General features: G+C 40.2%; 1 protein-coding gene across 3 annotated transcripts in view; it reads left to right on the top strand.

Moving 5' to 3' along the window:
* Nucleotides 1–20,423, top strand: part of KIAA1549L (KIAA1549 like) — a 138,161-nt gene that overhangs the window by 95,322 nt on the left and 22,416 nt on the right. For all 3 annotated transcript variants that reach the window (XR_005829997.1, XM_040609357.1, XM_040609356.1), the window contains 4 exons: nucleotides 3,918–4,096; nucleotides 5,575–5,792; nucleotides 11,732–11,861; nucleotides 17,230–17,577. Coding sequence is in view for 2 of the 3 variants with exons in the window: in XM_040609357.1 (XP_040465291.1) it covers nucleotides 3,918–4,096; nucleotides 5,575–5,792; nucleotides 11,732–11,861; nucleotides 17,230–17,577 (875 nt within the window). In the remaining variant the exon portion in view is untranslated. The remainder of the gene's footprint in view (nucleotides 1–3,917; nucleotides 4,097–5,574; nucleotides 5,793–11,731; nucleotides 11,862–17,229; nucleotides 17,578–20,423) is intronic.

The following is a 20,423-nucleotide window of genomic DNA, read 5'->3' as shown; positions in this document are numbered from 1 at the left end:
TGATTTTTTTTCTATATAGAAACATTTTCTCTAAAATTAAAATTATTTCCTAATTATTAATTCACATTCAGGAGCTAGGATTTCTGTTTGAAAAACTGATAGGCAGGCTCTTTCCTAAGGAGATCATCCTTTAGATCTGTGGTATAGTTTGCTCTTTGTCAAACTATAGGTATATACTATAGGTATGGTTACAATGTTTGCATTCCCTTCATACAGAATAAATCTGAAAATTTGTATTGTTCCCTTGAATGACCTGAGAAAAGGCAGAGCACGTCTACCTGTGTTTCTCAGGTTTTGGCTTTGTTTTTCTCCATTGATATCGTTCTTTTTCTGAGGACTTCCAGAATTGATCAAATGGTTGCCTCTGTGTGGGACAGCACGTATCTTTCTTTCAAGTATTTTGCCGTAAGGTTACCTGATCCACAGGTACTTTAAATTTCCTTATTCTGTGTTTACAGATAAGTATTTCAGCTGTTTTTTTTCCCCTCTTCCAACACTTTTTGACTGGGCACAGGGGAGGAAAGACAAGGTGGAGGGAAAGAGAGAGAAGTCGTGTGTGCTTTGTAGTGAAACCTTAGGCTGACAAAAGTAGAACTTCTATTTTTTTTAATATAAATTATTAACTAGATAAAAATAGAATATTCCACCAGTGGCATGAGCGGGCAGCACCACCTGCTGGCATCGCCGGCTGGAAATAGAGCAGAGCTGCACAGAACTGGGAGGCTAGCATCCCTGAAGCAGCTGCAGTCCTGCAAATCTTGTATGCTAACAGCTGCAGTGATGTGGAGATAAAGCTTCAGCGCTGGTCCTGCTCTTGAAAAACCCAGTGCCACGCTGATCTTCAGTGCAATTGGCACTCAACCTGAATAAATGATTGCTTTGGATAGATCTTCATGTACTTCAGTCACAGGAAGATTAGGAAGAGTAATTCAATCTCAATGGATCATGTGTCGTGTGGCATGAGATATCTTGCACAAGACATTTCAGAGATGGAAAATCACTGTTAAGGAGGTGATTAAGTTGGGGTTTTGCCCATTTCTGCTGCTGATCTTCTAAGTCTCACCATGTGTGCACGCAGACAGTGCAAGCAAGACTAGAACAAGGAATCCATAGTAGTGTTGGTATGCATCTGCTTAAAAACACAGATTAAAAGCATTGCTTTAAATCTGTGCTCCTACTTCTATTAAGCAAGTGTCTTATTGTGAGTGACTATAAAGAATATCAGGGCGATTTTCTGAAGTTTCCTGCACCCATCGGTCGCTCACCCAGCTGAGGTGTTTAGATGGCGAACTGGCCCAGGGCAGGGTGACACACCAGAAACAAACCCTTCAAGACTCCCAATTTTCTCTTAGCTCCCTTTGATTTGTTTTTTAAAGTTTAGAGGTGGCTATGGTTCAAATGTGTTATAAGTGCTTGCTGTAAAATCTCTCGGAAAGAGATGGGTGGGAACAAATACTAAAATTCCCATAGTACTTGCTCATGGTTCACTGCCAACACAAACTATAGTAGTGTGCCAGTAACTGCAGATCACAGACTATCCACTGCTCATTGGTGAAAAAAGGGCAATGGAAAAAAACCCCCTACTTTTATATTATAAATGCCAGTTAATGGACACATGTGAAGCTAAGATGGAATAGACTTCCAATTTTTAATCCCATTTAGCTAATATTTCCATGCTGATAGCACTGCAGCGGATGCAGATGTGCTCACCGACGAGCAGGCTGACGCCGAGGGTGCTCTTTGGTGTTAGCATACCACATCAGAAGTAGCTGTCACCTGTGATTCCTGATTCTCTTTGACCTTAATTTTTCTTTGAACCAGAGGAATTTGGTTTAATTAAAGAAAACTCTCGGTTTCTGTTCCTGAAATGAGGCCTGGGCAGACCCAGGTGTCTCTGGCTGGTGGTGCTGCCTGTGGGTGCCTTCGGATCGCTGCTGTGGTCTCAGCAGGCGCAGTCTTTCTGGAACACTGGGGTGGGAATGGAGCTGCACCTCTTGGTGCATTCTGCTTTGAGTAGGGTATGCAGAGGATGTTTGGAAAGAATCATGTTTTGCAAGTCGATGCTTAGCCAGAGTTTTTGGGCACACTTGGCTCAGGCAAGTGCTGAGACAGGCGGCCAAGGTGAAGGGATTCCACAACTTCTTGGAACTTTCTGGTACCTGGAGCACTGGTGAGATACTATCCAGGCTCACCTGAGCCGTAATCATTGTGAGAGACCATCTTTGGTGAAAAATACAACTCAGACAAACTTTTTTTCTCTTGGACATAGTTGTGTTGCAATGGAGGTACCTTGTAAGGGCAGTGTGGAATTTTCAGCAGTGAATTACAGACAGGAGCCACCTTCCAGAACTGCATCTGGTGACTTACGTAAGAACTGAACCCATTCAAAATGTCCCCAGGGCAGAAGGTCCATGCTTCGCTTTTATACTCATTGCAATGTAAATGCCTTGCTGTTCAAGGGCAGTCTGTGACAGGCAAGGATCTCTTCATTCATCTGATTTGGCTGGTGTCCTGGTCGTCGGTGGGACTTTGTTTCAGGGAGCCAGGCTTGTGATGCACTCGCTCTGGTGAGCTTACCGAGTCAGTGTTTGAACAACCCCAGGAGCGATCAGGGGGTTTTAGACCCACTAAAGACTCTATCCCATTTGGACAGTTCTGTGGAGCCAAAGGGACAGTATTTAATGACAGTGATTTAACCCAAGTCAAAAGCTCAGGCAGTGTCAACTCCCGCCCACACTAAGTACAAACCAAAAGATAATGAGCTTACTCAGTGGGTTCATATTTTATGTTACCACTGTCAAATATTTTCTTGCCGAAATCATTGGCTAAACTGCTCAATATATACAAGTCCATTGTAATTTGTGCCATGATTAAATATTAAATCAGTGTTTATTTTCAGAGGAAATAAATTTAGAGCAGACCTCTTTGTTCTTCGGCAAAGGATCTCTGCTCCTGTCAGTTAGGAGATGGAGCAAACATTCTTCCCTTTAATAACATAATTATTCAAAAATGTTTGCAAGGATCTCTTTGTAGAATTTGTGCTCACACTTTAGAGTCACTCTTTTATTCCAAAATGAGGTTAAAGGGTTTAAGATTCAACAGCTGGCAAGGTGATGCAGGTTTGCAAACAACATGGGGAGGAGAAAGGGCCTAACTGCATTGAAAGAGCTGCCCATTTATGTAGAAATCTAAAACTAAAATATATCACCATGCCATTTAATTTTAAGTATTTTTCAGCATTTTTTTCAGAATTTTTCTCCTGCCTTTTAAGAAATGGTAGCAGTTTAACTTTACAGCCACCTGCAGTACTGCTTAGGAAAGCAAAATAAAAACCCCAAAACCACCAACATAAACTTGGACACCATCGGTTTTTTATGTATGTTTTTAACATACAACAGTAATGCTTTCATTATAACAGACGGCATTTTTAACATTAATAACCTCTGCTAAAATCAGTAGGTTTGTTTTTCAAATTTTGAGAATGCCCATGCTCTTGTAGTGTAAAACACAAAAAAAGCTGCACTCTTGGGTTAGTTCAGGTATGACTGCTGATGCCTTGGCATGTGTGTGTTTCCATGTCAAACCTAGCAAAAAAGATGTACTTTGGCTGTCATTGTCGTTTTCATACAATTTTCTGCATCATTCTTTTTCTCTTTTTTTTCCCACCTTATTGGCACAGGTTGGAAATCCACCTTTTTTGGGGTTGTGCCAGATAATCCTTGGAATACATAATGTTGTTTATAATCTAATGGGATCTTTTTCCAATGTAAAGGTCTCCCAGGTCTGCTCCTTGGGTGTACTGAGCACATTATTAATCTAATGTTCACTAATGTTAATCTATACGCTTGCTGTATTTCACCTTGACCATGCAGTAAAATATCTGCATCTTTATGCTGAGTAAGTTTGATGTGCTTTAGTGCCTGTAAGCGATGAAGAGGAAGGAGGCATTCTCTTTGATAATATTGCCAAATCTGCCATTGACCCCTTCGACACCTCTTCGGGATCCGTACAGCTGATAGCTATCAAACCCGTGGCACTACCTGCTGTTCATGCTGCATCAGATCGGAGCCAGGAATCTGCCATCGTTAATGGAGAGGTAAGGACTGTCTGCTAACACCTCTAGCTGTTTCCTTGGCTACATCCACAGGTGGAACACTCTTAAGCCTGTTAGAGTTGAGGACTGGTAGAAGCTTTTTTTCTGTATTCCTACCTTCCCGATACCCTTCTATTATATTTATTTTAATAAAACGAGTAATGAAGGCAGAGAGTGGAATAAAATCCTTGTCTGCATGAATTCTGTCTCTGAGCCACATAAATGTATATAGATCATCTGGGTGCCAATCTGATCTTTGTATACTGAGGAATAAATCTCATTCGGAGCAGGAAGGGGTGCAGTAGAACCATGGCTTTGCACAGCCTGCACGCAGAGCTGCAGTTATTTCCTGGGAACAAGGTGGCATGACACAAGCATCTGATCCAGGTGCTGGACAAAGTCCATGCAGTAGTGTACCTGCATGATTATTCATGTTTTGATGTAGATTTAATCAAGACTGCTACATTTACAAAGGACTGATGTTTTTATATACTTGTTAAACATGATGGGGACAAGCCAGGGAGGTGTCTTGTTTGCAAACTCACACTGCAACAGTCATTTAAAGATCAGCCAGAATCTCTCTGATGCTGTTTAAGAGCCACGAGGAGGGCTGCTGCTAGAGACACGGTAAAACACAATGTCTTCAGGCTTCCAGTGCGGGCCTGGATTAGAGCAATCTGTCGTGCTCCATTTAGTGCTTGCATTTTAAGCCCTGATGTGCCACATAGTTTCCAGACTCGGAGGAATGCTTATTTAGATTTCAGCATCGATTTTCTGTAAGCCAACGGAATGGCACTCCTGGTGCTGTGAGCTGTCTTGTATGTACGTTTCTTGAAATTTGTGAGAAGACTGTAAAGTTTGTCTCCAGAAGCACAAAGCCCAAGTAAGTTGCTCATTTCCATGTAACTGACAACCTGAAACAGGAGAGAAAGCTGACCGGTACCAAGTCAGACCAAACACCCTTTTATTTAAGGATTCAGTCTCTGACAGGGGCCCATAAAAGATTTGTAAGGAAGCATATAAATAAAAGGAACATACGATGACATTTCACTGGAATTTTTTCCCCAGCAATCAGTGATGACTAATTTAAGTTTTTTGTGTGGTCAGGGGTGATGTCTCTGTACTTATGAGACCCTAGAAGAGTTTTCATCAGTGAGTTCTCCCCATGGTACCCAAAAGCCAGCATGGCATTGGGTCATGGCAGTTGGCTAACATCATCGATGTTTTTCTTCTGTGGGTGTATCTGAGTCACTGTTGTAATGGTACATAGTTTTTAGGCTAAAATTATTTAACCATCTGTCAAGCCATAAAAATGCAGCAACTCTGTTCACTTGCAGTTCCTCGCTGCTTACAGATGGCATGGTGTGGTACAAAAATGCGCTCTGTAAAATGACACATACACCGCATCAAACACGCTCTGACAATATCGTTTGGAAGTAGCCAGTCTGGCACCATCCTTTAAATGTCTTTTTGCCTTTTAGGTAAACAAGGCTTTGAAGCAGAAGTCTGATATAGAGCACTACCGCAACAAGCTGCGCTTGAAAGCCAAGAGGAAGGGGTACTATGATTTCCCACAGGCTGATAACAGCAAGGGGCTGACAGAGAGAAAAAGGATGTACGAAAAAAACCAGAAAGAACTTGACCACATTTTGGATCCAGATGCAGATATCTCATCTCCGTTTGCTGAGCCTAAGAACAGGTGAGAATTTTTTATGTGCAGTTCTTCATCTGGGAGGAAAGTTGATGTCCAGGGGTTGTAGGGAATCAAAGGGGCCATTCTTAATGAGCCAACTGCTTGTTGCATGGTCAGCTGGCCCCTCCTACTTTATCAAGAAAATTCATATAACCTGTGATGATTTATGAAAGGTTGTCATCTGGTAAAACTGCAATGTGGTTAAAAAGAAAGTAATGGAAAGACAAAATAGTAAGGAGACTGTTGCAAATAGGGAACAGTTGCAAGACCTTGCGAGTCATTTTCCAAGTACGGTAAATATCAAAAGCATTACTACCACTTTTTCTAATACTGAGGGTGGGCTTAAGCCAGGAAGCTAGCATCTGCATTGGTTCTTTTCCAAAGTTCAGTGGTGGTATTATTTTGTCGTTATTTTTATCTGAATATAACCATTGCAGTAAGCACAAGGTAACCCAAGCAGTATATTGTCCCCGTGGCTCAGTAAGTCCTGCAGGGACAGTATCTGTAAGATTGTGTATGTACCCATTTCTGGTGATCTTCCTGTATCTCTAGCAGTGGAATTCATAATTTGCTCATCTGTGGCATGAAGCTGGCATATTGTGTAACAGTACCAATGTTTGATTAACACTTCAGTGTCTCTTGAGGATGGCACATCAGTAGTATTAATCTCCCTGTTTTAGAAACGAGGGAGGAGTGCACATGCTGATTCTGCCTGAGCCTGCTGTGGGTGGGTGGGTCCCCTGCTCTGTCGCTCTCTGAAAGACAAGTTGACACATTGAAAAGGGGAGATCACACCAGTCTTTACCCCAGGAATGGCACAGTATGCAGGTTCCTCTTCCTTTAGGGGTGGCAGAGGTGTGAAGGATTATAAGAGTGTATGTTTGCCATTGCACCTTGCACCATGAGAGCTCTGGTTCTTACTGTAATCAGGGTCCAGCAAGCAGTTGATCCAGGAGAGGAAAAGCAATACTGGAGTACATAGCCTCTGGAAATGGCCCTCATGCCTGGAGTTGCAATCTTGTATCCCATCTCCTGAGAAGTTCAGACCAAAGTTTTCCTATAAGCATAAATCACATCTGCAACCAAAGCATTGGTGGTGATGCAGTCTGCACACAGTGCAACCGCAGCAACTACTTGTAGAGGAATGAAGCTGGGTTAATTATCACTGATAATATACAGCTGTGGGTTGGCTGATGTAGATAAGGTGCAGCTGTGGCTGGTTCTGTTAAGAGGTTGGGCAGTCAACAGAGAGAGGAGCCAAGGAAGAGAGAGGAGGAAGAAGCAGAGAGTGAGTGAGCATGTGCCCTGGGTGAGGAGAGACTAGGAGAAGGCAGCAGAGGGACTGCCTTGAAGAGTATGATGGTATGTGATGGCAAAAGACCTTGTTGCAGCTGGCTAGTTTGGAGAGTGCTGTGACAATTACCCTTGGGGCACAGGGATGAAAAACACTGTAACGGGGAATACAAAAGCAGTGTTGGCTCAGAATATGGGCAAAAGCTGTGATTGGATGAACTTCTTCAGGCCTGGAGTTAAATGACGGAGGGATAGTACCCTTGGTGGGCCATTTCCAAGGGTTGCACAGGTCAATGAAGAAAAAAGATGCCAACTTAATTGTGTGTTATGTCCTTGCTGGAGAGTTTGGGGCATCGTTTCCTTGTGCAGCTTTCCAGTGAGGGAGGAATAAACTGCTCCGAGTGCACTGAAAAGGTAAGATACAGAACCCTCAGCACACAGGAGTCCTGCTCTGTCTGCACGGTTGTCCAGAACATATAGATGGAACAGTAGAAACATTGCTATGACTGTGCTGTACGTATAGTGAAGGACTTTGGGTGTTTATCATATGTCACATGCCACGTAGGAAATGTTTAAAACATTACACATGAAGCTTTAATGATAGCCATCTGCTTTCTGTTAAATATACTGACGTTTGCTTGTTCATGTGCCGATGTGCTGAAAGGTCCTGGAATACATTTTTTTCTGCGTGTTTTCTAATGTGTTGTGTAAACCTGCCATAGTCTATTTGAGATAGTGATCACTGGCATGATATAAACTGCTTGAAGGCAGGTATGCTGCTGTGGAGGAATGATGTCGTTGTGTAGCTAAACCGTAAAAGGCTGACTGTCGGATTTACTGGTTAAATATATAGTCTATATCCCTACATAGGAAGGGAGAAGAACCATTTCTGACACACATTTTGTAAAGGCACAAAGCATTTAATGAACTTTGCAGATGTTTGCAAACAAACCAATTCCAAAGTCTTTGCTAAAATTTCCATATGAGGACCAGGAACTGAACTTGGTATGCTGCAACGCACTACAGCATTATTGTCTCCATTTTTCTAACTAACAATAAGGTGGCTAAAACGTCATACTGCTAGAGGAAAACCTGGAATAATATTGCAAGGTCATGTGGGTTTTGGTTATTGATGAATGAATCAATACAGTTGTATTTCTGTAATGAAATAAAATTGCTTTTAAAGCAATCTAGGTTAGGAAAAAATTGAAAAAATTTGATTTCTGACTTTTTCTGCTTTGAGTCATTGTTTATATCATTCTAGTTACAGAAATCAAAAACTGAAAAATTGCATTTTTTTAAAAAAAATAATATCACTTTAAGTGTAAATCAAAGATTTCAAAATTTCTAGGGAAGAGGCCTATTACACTCTTTCCTGCTTTGTATATATTCCACTAACTTATATCACATTATTACATTTCCAAAATGTATTGGAAAATAAAGATGCAGTTGATTACATTACTCAAGATCACCTTTACATTTTGGATTTGTTTTAAATTGTATTTAAAAGTGATTTACTACACTGCTACTAAATAATTTGATTTTTTCAAGAACAAACAGCTTTGTGCCCTTAGTACCTTTGAGTCTTCTGTACCGTCAAATTAATGTTGTAAAATGTTCCAGTTGTGTTCCTGGAAGGCACTTGCTAACCCATTTGGATGCCAGTTGTCAGTGTTCGTACCTCCTTTCTCATTAGTAAAACTTTTTAAGATGAGCTAATTGGCAATCTCAAGGCAATTTTAAAAAGATTACTGATGATACCCACTATTCTGGGAATTTCTTTAATAGTTTGCAATCAGGTCAAGAATCTGCATTTATTGGAGAGCTGTATATTTGAATCCCTTAGAAAATATATCACAACTGCATCAACTCAGTATTTATGGACCTATTGTAAAACACATGAAACTTTAGAGATCTTTACTGTAGGAACATAAAGATTGTCAGCTCTGATTATACTCTAGCATAACCTAGTTTCCCACGTTTTCTGGTGATACAGACAGTATAGTCTTGGAAGAAACGAGACAAGATACTTTAATTTACTTAATATTATTTTTATAGGGAAAACTTATTTCAAAACCTCTGCTTGTTTTCTGCTTGGGCAGTGCCTTTCGGAATTTCAAACATGCACACAGAGATTTGTAATGGAAAGTCACACATCAGTTTTTGAAAGTCACCTTAAAATTAAGCATATGCCTGAGTACTTGGTTTAATCAGAAGTGTGAAAGTGATACTTTTTTTGTCCTACCTTTTATCCTGTCTGATCATGTAAATGTCTGCCTTTCTGGATTTCTGCAAACCATTTTCTGCTGCTCTAATCTTGTCAAGGCAAAAAGTTCTGTTAACCAAATCTGTAATATCTGAAGAATTCTTTCTTCTTATCAGTGAATTCATTTGGACTGTGTGGTCTTTTAATTTCTTTGATGGCTCTTGAGAAGTTAAACCATGAAATCTTTGTAATTGCTGAATGGAACAGCTGCTTAACAAGGTTTGCTCTTATGTGACTTACAGAAATGGTGCTAGCTTTTCAGCATCTCAAATATTGTAGTAGATCTCTGTAATCAGATCAGGCAACCCCCTATGTTTCAAACTCTGGAGACCTTATTTTTACCCTGCTTGTTAATTCAAACAGAGCTGTCAGCCACACGCTCACTTAATTTTAATGCAAGCATTTTTTTGGCCTTAAATCAAATCTTAGCACTACATTGCATTTTTCTCTCAAGTTACCTGGCAAGTGTAGGATAATGTTGGAAAAGTCACCCAAGCCTCCTCCCTTCGATAGCCACCTTCCAAATTTCTGCTTTCAACTCTTTTTCTGATTCCCACAGACTTATCAATCATGGCTGACAGGCTGTTGTGCTCTGACTGATGTTTATTGCCTTTGAAATCGCCCCACCACTGTGCTGAGCCCCCTACCACAGCAGCAATCTTTTGCTAATGTTTGATTGAAGGGCAAAACGTGCTGTAATTTTTGAACATTCCTAATGTAAAAATGTACTTGGATGAGTGTGATACAATAAGGAAGTTTTTACTTTCTCCTGAGTAACTGAACAAAATAATGTTGTGTGTCCACAACATTACTACAACATGATTGCTTGGGTAGTGCTAGTTACCAGAGACGACCTTTTGGAAACAAAGAGTAAATGTGTTCCCAGTCAGTCTGTGAGGGTTAGTTGAGAGCTGCTGGCTTCAAGTGCCAGAGGAAGGGACAATATATCCTGGCAGGTATAGATAGCTGTCCATCTGACCGAAGTGCAGGCTCTGAAGAATCAGTTCACTTCAAAATCCATGTTGCTACACCTTGGCTCTATCTCTTACTATTGTCCACTGTGTGTAGCAGCCAGGGCTGGTCCGGTGGGCTCCAGCTCGTGTTGGGGATCTGTCTGATAGCACGATAAAAGTATTCAGGTGTAAATTATACACTGCAAGCTGAGACTGCAAGTGTGAATTCAGACATAATAGTGCAACTTCTCTTACTTCACTATGAGCATCATCAGGTCCCTCGTGCAAAAAAAGCAACGTGCAAACATGTTAGATGGTCTGACCAACTTTTAATATTTGAAAGGAGTAATTGCAAAAAGCAGAAAAATAGCGTGGCTAGGCAAGGATAACTTTATGTCAGGCTCTAACAAGAGTGTAATTATTGTGTTAATGAAACTGGCATGCCATTATTCAATCTGTTATTGATCTACAATGGGAGGAGTGCTTCTCTGGGATAGGCAAGAAAATGACTAATGGCCAGATGTACCACGAGAACAATGTCTCCTAAACTCTTCTGGTTTAGATGTAGGCTTCTTAAAAGATGCAGCTCGATGAAACATGAAGTTCCTGTATCATGATTTGGCCACCACTCCTGAAGAGTTTATGTAGCTATGTTCGGTACCTTACAGAGGAATTCTGTTATTTGGTTTTGTATAGCCAATAACAAGGGAAGAAACAGTTGCATTGAAAAGATTACAGGATATTTTGGGTAGTGATTTATGTGCTGTCTTTCTATTACACTTGCTTCCCCTTGCTTCTGAGCACACAGGGACGAAAGCTGCACACCTAGGGATGCTTTTGCCCCAGTGCTGCTCAGAGCTATGCTGGAAGTGGCTTAACCCCAGGGAGTATGGCTCTCCGAGCTGCGGGCAGTTATCAAACAGGGCATTTAAAACCAGCAGCATGCAGGCAGTTCCCTCCCACTCCTGTCTCTCTTCCTGTTTGCTTTGCTGGGTGTTTGTTGCGGTGGAATGTTATTCTGCTTCCCTCTTGTCACTCAGGATCAGCAACCAAGATCTCTGCTCCCCATTTGAGTGTGTGGAAGGTCCAAATATTTTTTTTTTATAATAGCACCTGTTTATTTTTTATGAATTTAAATCATATCAGCTGAGATTAAAAGGGTTCTGATATCTTCCTGGGACACATTTCATTTGATAAGCTCCCACATATGATGTCCATGTTTTTTATGTAGCTTTATTTTCTTTAACAATAAACAAAATTAATGATCTCTTAATAATGGTACTAGCACCTTCATATACAAAGAAAGAAAATCCTATAATAAAGTGGTCCTGTTATGAACCTCATCATTTTAGAATAAAGGTAAGTATTGAAAACTACTGCCTGTTGTTTTTTTTTCTTTTCGTTTTACTCTTTTCTTGTTTCATGTTTTCTAGGCAGCCGCTGAAGAGCTCAGTATACAGAAGCAGGCAGTCTTTGAACAGTCCTAGCCCAGGAGAAACTGAGATGGATCTTCTTGTGACTCGAGAAAGACCAAGACGTGGAATCCGTAACAGTGGATATGATGTAAGTTTATCAGAACTTTCATTTAGCAGTGAAATTTGCTCAGCAAAGTCTTAACTTACTCCTAAACCCAGGTAACTATCAATAAGCTACAAGCCAGAGTACCATTGGGTATTTAACTTTGCAGTACTTTATGTGCACTAAGCATCCTGAAAGAAGCTCAGGATACTCAGAGCACAGATTCCTTCACTTACTTAGTAGCTGTACATCAATTTACAGTCTGACATGCAAACAAAACCTTTGCCCTGAAACCCATTATTTGCCAAAGTATTGAATTTTGAGTTTAGATAGCTCTAAGTGTGCAGCCACTTACGTGATAGTGAGGTTTTTTTTCATTGCAATTAAAATCCTCTGTTTGTTCTGTACCCTGGTGCTGCTCTCTTGGTTCAGAAGGTTGAACAACCAACCTCTGGGAATTTCTTTGAAGTCCAGATGTCAGCGCTTTGTGGAAATCCCCTAGGAACAGATATTGTCCTCTTGCTACCTCAGAACCTGGCAGAGTTTTGCATAGGGAAATGTCAAAACCAGCCAGAAGAGATGCTGGTTTATGGTCCAAGGAACTCACGCAGCCAACACAGGGCAGAGAAATTGTCTTGCGCAGTCTGAACACACACTGGGCACAAGCTGATGTTGTGTGGATCCAGAATGAGGATAAAACCAGCCCTTCCGCTGGGGTAATGCAGACTTTGTCAATCCTTCATCACGTGTAGAAAATGCTGCATCTCAGCCATCCGTGAAGATCAGTCCCTAGCAAAGGTCTAAACTGTTCTGGGAAATAATGGAGTTCATTTGGTGATTGTTCTTCCTCCAATTCATCCTCCAAACTCTGTAGGTGACAAGCATTGGGGGGGGGCTTAATTGCCAACTGTCTCAGCTTCCAGGGTGTGTTTTTAGCAAGATGAAGGAAAGTACCGAGGACAGGGGTTGTGTTCAGGGAATTTTAAACCTTTGGCAGAATTCTTTGGGGCATGTTGTAATGTCATGTTTCTTAAATTATTTCCTGCATTTGGACACTTCCCATCAGGGCGCATGAGTCACGTGGCGCCACGGAAGCGGGATGACTAGTTCACTGCTTTGAGGCATTAGAACCTATAATTGCAAGAAGAAAGGTATAACCTGTTGAAATAGGTTTTTCATTGTGCAAAAAGGTCTCCCCCCTTTATTTTTTGAGCTTTCTTAGATAAAACCACTGTCAAGCCAGCCTTCCCTCAGTACCCTGAAGATTGTATCCTTCAAGAAAGCAAGGGATTCTTTTTAAAATGCTAATAAAAATTAGTTTTTCATAGGTGATATTTTCCTGAAATTAATGTAGAAAATACTCTGGGAGCAGGCATGGCCTCCTGCTCTTAGTTCAAAATTAATATGCCATAGTTAGAAGATTTTAAAAATATATTTTAATGTATTGCGTATAGTATATACAATGTAGATTTTAAAGAAAATTTCTTACAAACCTTGAAAGTAGATTAATGAATTTATGCAGACTCTGAAATGTCCTAAAATAATTACAAACTCTGAGCTCTGTGCACATCACATGCAAGTTTGCTTTCACCTTTCTTTTAGCGAGCTTCTCTGCGGCACAGTCTTTTTTACCACTAAGCTACATAAAATTCCTTTTGCCCAGTGCACTGCGGGTTCACGGTAGTGCACCTCTTCTCATGCTCATGCTCAATGTGTGTCCTGTCTGAAAGCGGAAAATTGCCAGGGAAAATGGGACAGGATATTGAAATTTAGTTCCCAAGCCTCAGCTTGCAGCGTGGGCTGCTCTCCCTCCCTCCTGTTGGAGGCTCCTCAGGCTCAATCTCCCAGGATACCCATGGGCGGGCACCTAAATCTATATTTATGCACGGAATTCAGATGGATCTCACAAGTGATGCAACTAAACACCTCTGGAAACCTGACCTCTGAAAATGGGTGGAAAAGGGCAGGCTCTGAACAAGGGCTGGTTTGTGTGCCAAATCTTACATCTTTCCAGTAACATCTGGTACCATTTTTTGACATCCACTTTGTCGTTCTAAAGGTTCCAACCTTCTTGACTCCTGCTCACCTCTTCCTCTCAGTATGCTATTCAGCAAGTCCTACCAGTGAAATTCTTATTTTATGAGCAGTTCTGGATAATTAAATTTATGGCTCAAATGGCTCATGTTATCTTCAAGTCATGAGACTTTGGTTTTGAGCTGTTACCAGTATGCCCAGGTTATCTCTTGAGTTTTATCTTCCCAACAGTATATGTTTTTTTTATTTTTTTATTTTTGAGAAAAGAGACTAAAATCCCCTGGATTCTTTAAGAAAACTCCTTAAGAACTGCTATACTAATATGCATAACCAAATAATGAGAATTTATGATCTGCATGATTTTAGCTTGGATTTTCAAATATGAGAGGGAAGTAAGAACTCAGCAATCTGCCATTCCACAGTACTAATTTGTTATTTATGTATTTCTGGTTCCCCTTACAAAACAACTTTCTAGTATTTCAATTATGATTTTCTAAAAATATATTTTCTAAATTCTGAAAAGATTCCCTATGATGATTTTTTTGTTATATTTTTCTGAATCATTGTTCTGTTTCTTAGAGCTAAAACCTAGTCAGGGTAGAAGGTCAACAGCTACCTACCTGTCCATATAGAATAAGTAGCTTTTTGTTTTTTTATTGGAGCATGCATTCTACTGTTTGATGTTCTGAGTATATTATGTGCCTTTACAGCACCTTTTAAAAATGGATTGAACAATCAATGAAATATTGAACATTACCTATCTTTCAATTGTAAATAACCCCAATGGGGTTTATTGACATCACTCTCACCTAGGAAGTAGATTAAGGAGACTTTATTAACAAGTTTGTTATTTCCAACATGTTCACAGACAATTGTGAGTAGAGCAAATGCTATAACGAGATTCTAGAACCTTTAGACTGCTAATGAGCTTTATACTAGGGCAGAAAATATGTAGGCTGGTTTTTGTGTAAGAGGAAGAAAATGACCTTATACATAGCTAAGAGATCAATATTCAAAATAATTTACTGGTATAATTTTATTGATATAGTTAAATTTTGCAACTCCTCAAAAAGCTTATGGATTAATGTTCACATGAAGAATTTGACACAGTTGCGGCAGCAGAGTTATGCCAGAAGTGTGCAAAGTCTGTCTCTTGGTACAGGATTTTCTTTTCCTCCTTCATGTAATTCATTCCTTGTATTGTACAGTAACTATGTATGAACAATATGTGGATTTTTATAATGGCATCTGTTTATGATACTTACATTTTTCAATTGATAGGAAAGCAACTGATATACATCAGAAAGTGATAGGATGGATTGAAATAAATTCTAAAGCTTGAGGAAAAGTAATGATCACCAGTCTCCTCCAAAATCTTCATGTCAACTTTTATATTGATAAATCAACGCTGACTTAATGCTGACTGTTAACATGCATCCTTTATTCATATGATATATTTTAGACGTTCTGTAGAGGTCTAATGGCTTCTCCAAGGAGCTGTAGTAGGGAACCTGATTTATTTCAGCATTGGGTACTAATAGGTCTCTTGTGGGATTCCATTTGCTGACATTTTTACAGGCATGAGGAAATAGAACCATCTTTATTAATCATCCAGTTGGGACAATATAATTTCAGAGGCTCTTTGGTTGTGCTCATGCGAACTACCATTGCATTTTATAGTCGGGCTTCTAAAACTTATCTGATTTTTATTTACTGTAACAACAGAATCCAAATGCAGGAAGAAAATTCAGGGAAACTATTTAGTTGTATATTTCCTACAGAGTTGTTCAGCTTACGATAACTGTGCAGTTACATTGCTTCTCCCCCAATCTGATGTGTTTGCCACTTAGGAAGCCTGAAGCTGGGTTTGTGGTTTTGAATTTGGATAATATACTGTAAAACTATAACCATATAAATTACGGTTAAACTCTAGTATGCAAATGATTTATTGCCTTAATTTTCCTTTTTCAATGCTGTATTTTCATTAAGTAGCAAGATAATAGCTATACTTGTAACAGCTAAGAGAAAACAAATTAAGATCTTTTATTTAAATTTATTGCCAGTCTTTAGGATAACCACGTAACTCTTCTCTGAATGGCTGATAACTGAAAAAGAAAGTCAGTTTGATATTTTCCTCTGCAAATGAAGAAATACATACTATGATTGTCCTATAGTACCTATGGCCATATGTAGTTTGCAAAAGGTTGGCGGCCCAGCTGCTTATTTAGTCAGGTGTAGAAAAGCACTATTACATGGAAAAAAAAGTATGCCGCAGTAGGAGCTACAGAGGACTCAAATTACCAGGATAGTGCTGGAATTATAAATAAGAACGTCTTGTTGTATTCTTTTATTTGTGGCTATTTAAAATGCTAACAAAATTCTAACCACATGCTATATATAGGAGGAGGTACATATCCTATTTTTCATTCCACTTATCCTAGCATCTTAAATACATTATACTGATATTTAAAGAATTATAAGGAAATGGTTGCTTTTTCAGGTTGCCTGTTTAAAATGTATTTTTTAAAACTATAGGCTGTAAAACTAATCTTACAGAAAATGGATTGTTAGGCATTTCACTGTCAAGTTCTTACAATATGATGATTTTTTTTTCTGTCTTGGAGTTACAAGCAAAAAAAACGGGGGGGTGGGGTGGGGTGGGGTGTGTTGGTGATTTCTGTTTGTACTTCTCTGCAGAAGGAATTACCCTAGAAGTAACTCTTCAAGTTAAGCTGCCCAAGTACCATCTGCTCAGTAGAGTATGTGCTTCATTCACTGTTTACACATTAGTTTGGGATAAATTGCTGTGTAACTAGTGTGCAGTGGCTAGGTAAGGCAACTGAGCTGGTTTAGGATAATTTCTGCGAGGGACACATTGTAATTTCTGGTGGCCTTGTTAGTGGTCCTCACTGGGTTAGAAAGTTCAGGAAAACTCCTGAAGTTTAATTCTTCTGAAATCTTAATGTGTGAGAAGGGACAAAACTATTTCAGTCTCTGTAGCTGTAACAAGTGGTCACTTGTAAGGGGTCCCTCGTAGTGATGGTACTATTTAGGAAGCCACACTCCTCCTGGCACAGTTGTACTCCCATTGATACCAAGAAAATAATTTAAACATTAATTCTAATTGTTTTTACGTGAATCACTGACGATTTAATTGAGTGTCCCTGCTAGTTTTCGCAGCAAACAATGTAGCATATAAAAGGCTATTGTACTCGCCTGCATCATATCACTCCTTTGCAATATTTGTCATGTGTCTATATTGTCACAATTCCTGACTTTGTGTATGTTACATCTGTGTTTGAGAATGTTTTGTATGAAGCAGCACAAATACTGTCTTGTAAAGCTTTTTATGTATACGTGCTTTTATTCCATCCAACAGACTGAGCCTGAAATTATAGAAGAAACAAATGTTGACCGTGTCAACGAGCCTCGGAGTTACACCAGGTCCCGTCAGGCTAAAGGCCACTCGGAGACCTCAACTTTAAGTTCTCAGCCCTCCATTGATGAGGTTCGCCAGCAGATGCATATGCTCTTGGAAGAGGCTTTCAGCCTGGCCTCTGCGGGCCACGGAGGACAGAGCAGGCAGGAGGCGTACAGCTCAGCACCGCACTTGCCCTACTCAGAGGTTGTGACCAGTGCTCCTGGTACCATGACCCGACCTAGAGGGGGGGTACAGTGGGTACCCACTTACAGACCAGAAATGTATCAGTACAGTTTACCAAGACCAGTAAGTGAAACTTCTCTTTAGTACACTGTAACGTCATAAAGATATTTCTACTCTGAGACACTTTTTTTTTTTTAAAGGAGTAGCCCTGTTTCTGTGCTTAAAACCAGATGTGAAGCCATGCCTACAGTAAATATGTATGTGTAGCGGGCTGGATGTATGTATGCTTACCCATACTCATCTCTTGCAGGAAGACTCAGTACCTACTTTAGCAGCAAGGTTGTCTTGTCTAAATTGTGCTTGAAAGAATAGGCTGCACTGAGCTCCAGGCTGTTCAACAGGTCAAGAACCTGTTTGTCTGCCTCCTCCTATTCACGAGTGCATACTGGGAAGCAATCTGGTTTTGTAGAACAGCTATGGAGGCAGCTGGGTTTGAAGCACTCAAGTTCTGCATGAGGCCCGTCATTGAAGAGCATCATCGCAAGAGTGAACCAAGTGTAAAAATCAATGACCTGAAACGTGGGCTGTTACTGTCAGCCTTGCAGTCACAGCTATAGACCTGGGGCTCCAGAGGGCTTGATTCCATGGGTTTCTTGGTTGACCTTATGTAAGTCACTCTGTCCTCTACTTTCTAGCTTCCGATTGCGGCTTACATGTCTTTACCTCAGAGAAATAATAAATGAATTAAGAACTTAAATCCGTGGGTGGAAATTGTTAATGGAATTCTATAGGTTTGTAGCTAGCAGTCACGGGAGCACTGCATGCACCCTCAGCATGTGAAACTACCCCTGAATTTCCACATATTGTATTGTGAAACTCGACAACGTATTTTCCTTCTTATATGTCAGATACAAATCTAAACTGGGGAAGATTGCTTTCAGGTGAGAAATAGCCCATCGATATCAGTGTAAAAAGTTGTTCTTTTTAAGGCTTTTGGTTGGAAACAAACATTTCTTTGAAAGAATGCATTTCAAATTGAGTCCCTTACTCTGCTTGGAATAAAAGGGTAATGCAGAAAAATGTCCTCGGTTCAAAATAGCTATTACTATGACTTCCTTCCGTGATAATAAAAAATACATTAAGGGGTGCTGTTTCTGAACTATTCTGCACGTATCTGAAAGCCAGTGCCACTGCCTGCAAAGGTTCAGGCTGGTGCTATTTAAACCGTGCTAAAGGTTATTTCTGGCACTTTGAAATTGGTCCAATGAACTTCATAGACCATATAATTGTATTTTATGGTTAGAATTTGATTACAAGCTTAAGAGACAGCTAATGGGTAGTCAAATTGCTTTGACACCTCAGAGAGTCTTTCTAAAATGAAATTAAAAATGTCATATGGCAACAGGTTTTTTAAAAAATGTAATAGCCAAACATTTTTGGTGAGTGCTTCACTGTTTTCTTTCTAAGACTTATTACTCTTCTAAATCATCTGTGTGTTTAAGACCTAAAGCACTTGCTTATCTTTCTGGCATTTTGAAGGTAGTGTTAAAAAATTCCCTGAAGGTAGTTGATTGGCACAGGTTAGGATAGACACAGGCTGCCAGGCTTTGGATAAGGGCTGTTAATTCATAGTTTTCTGCTTATCAGTTTCACAAATATAAGCTGTACTTTAACCACACAATTTACTGGTTTGTTCTCAAATGGGGATGGAGGACTGGAATTGAAAATATGCAGCTGAGACGTGTGATCTGTGGGTAGGGAAAATGTGGAATTACTGCTCTCGGCACCTTAGCAGCTGTTTGCTTGCCCACGATGCCTTTGCTTGGCAGCTCTGGGGGAGATGCTGTGATGGGGAGTGCTCGGGAGTGGGCTGGCGGACATGTAGAGAAGGTGTCCTGGCTCACTGAGCTGAGGGGTGGGTGAGCAGCCTCTGGCAGCTTTGGGGATGAGAGGTACCTGAGCACTGGGATGTTTGTTCTATGGGGCAGGATGCTACCTCTGCAAACCAAAAATTAGTCATTTTTGCCCTTTCTTAAAATTCACTTCTTAGGGGCAATTAAAAGTAAACATTAATAATGCTATTATAATTTGTAATCTGGATTCAAGAGCATTTTGCCTGCTCAGATGCAGATATTATTTAAAGACCCAATGGTAAAGCCACAAGGCAAGTATAAAGGTCTTCGGTTCATCACTCTCTTCTGAGATCTGGCTCTTCGCAGTCCAGTTACATGAGAATAAACTTTTTACAACAACCCACAAACTTTCCAGTAACTTGAGTCCATATTTAGGTTTTATGAAACCTATTGCAAAGGCATTTGATAGGCAGTAGAAGTGCTGCATAAGCACTGTACAGGCATGCTCTACCTTTATAAAGCACAAATGGTAAACTGACTGAGGCAAAACGGCAAAAAATATGCATGCAAATCTCCATCTCAGGGTTCGTCTCTGTTGCGAAGTATTTGTGCCATATCCTTTCAGGGGTATCAGAACCACTCTTCAGGTCTATGTTACTTCAGGTCTCCTCCAAGTTGTGGACCTTTGATTTTTTTTGGCCATCAACTTCTTGGCTAGTCCCACTGTCAAACAGTTTATCTCTTCAGAGCATGCATGCATCTTCTTTTTCCTATTCCTTTTTCTTTTCCCTTCTGAGGCCTTCTGTGTTGTTTTGTTGTTTGTTTTTTTTTGTTTTTGGCTTTTTTTTTTTACAAGCTAACATTAATACCTAAATTATCTGTAGCTCTTGTGAGGGAATGCCTGTTTGCCAAACTGCCCAGGGGTGAGCTGTTATAACAGAATTCCTTCATATGGGGCTCGTGCCTTCTGCTGGCAGAGAAAAGCTATTAAAATGCAAGCTCTTAGTGTTGTTCTGGAGCCTCCAGAAATGGAATGAGCAACACTTGGCTGGGTCCTCGTCATCCAGCTGGTATGCTGCGACCGAAGGATGGAGTTATAGCTTGGGTGTATAACGC

The sequence above is a fragment of the Falco naumanni genome, chromosome 10, assembly GCF_017639655.2.
Source record: "Falco naumanni isolate bFalNau1 chromosome 10, bFalNau1.pat, whole genome shotgun sequence".
Lineage (NCBI taxonomy): Eukaryota > Metazoa > Chordata > Aves > Falconiformes > Falconidae > Falco > Falco naumanni.
This window is presented reverse-complemented; position numbering and strand designations above follow the sequence as displayed.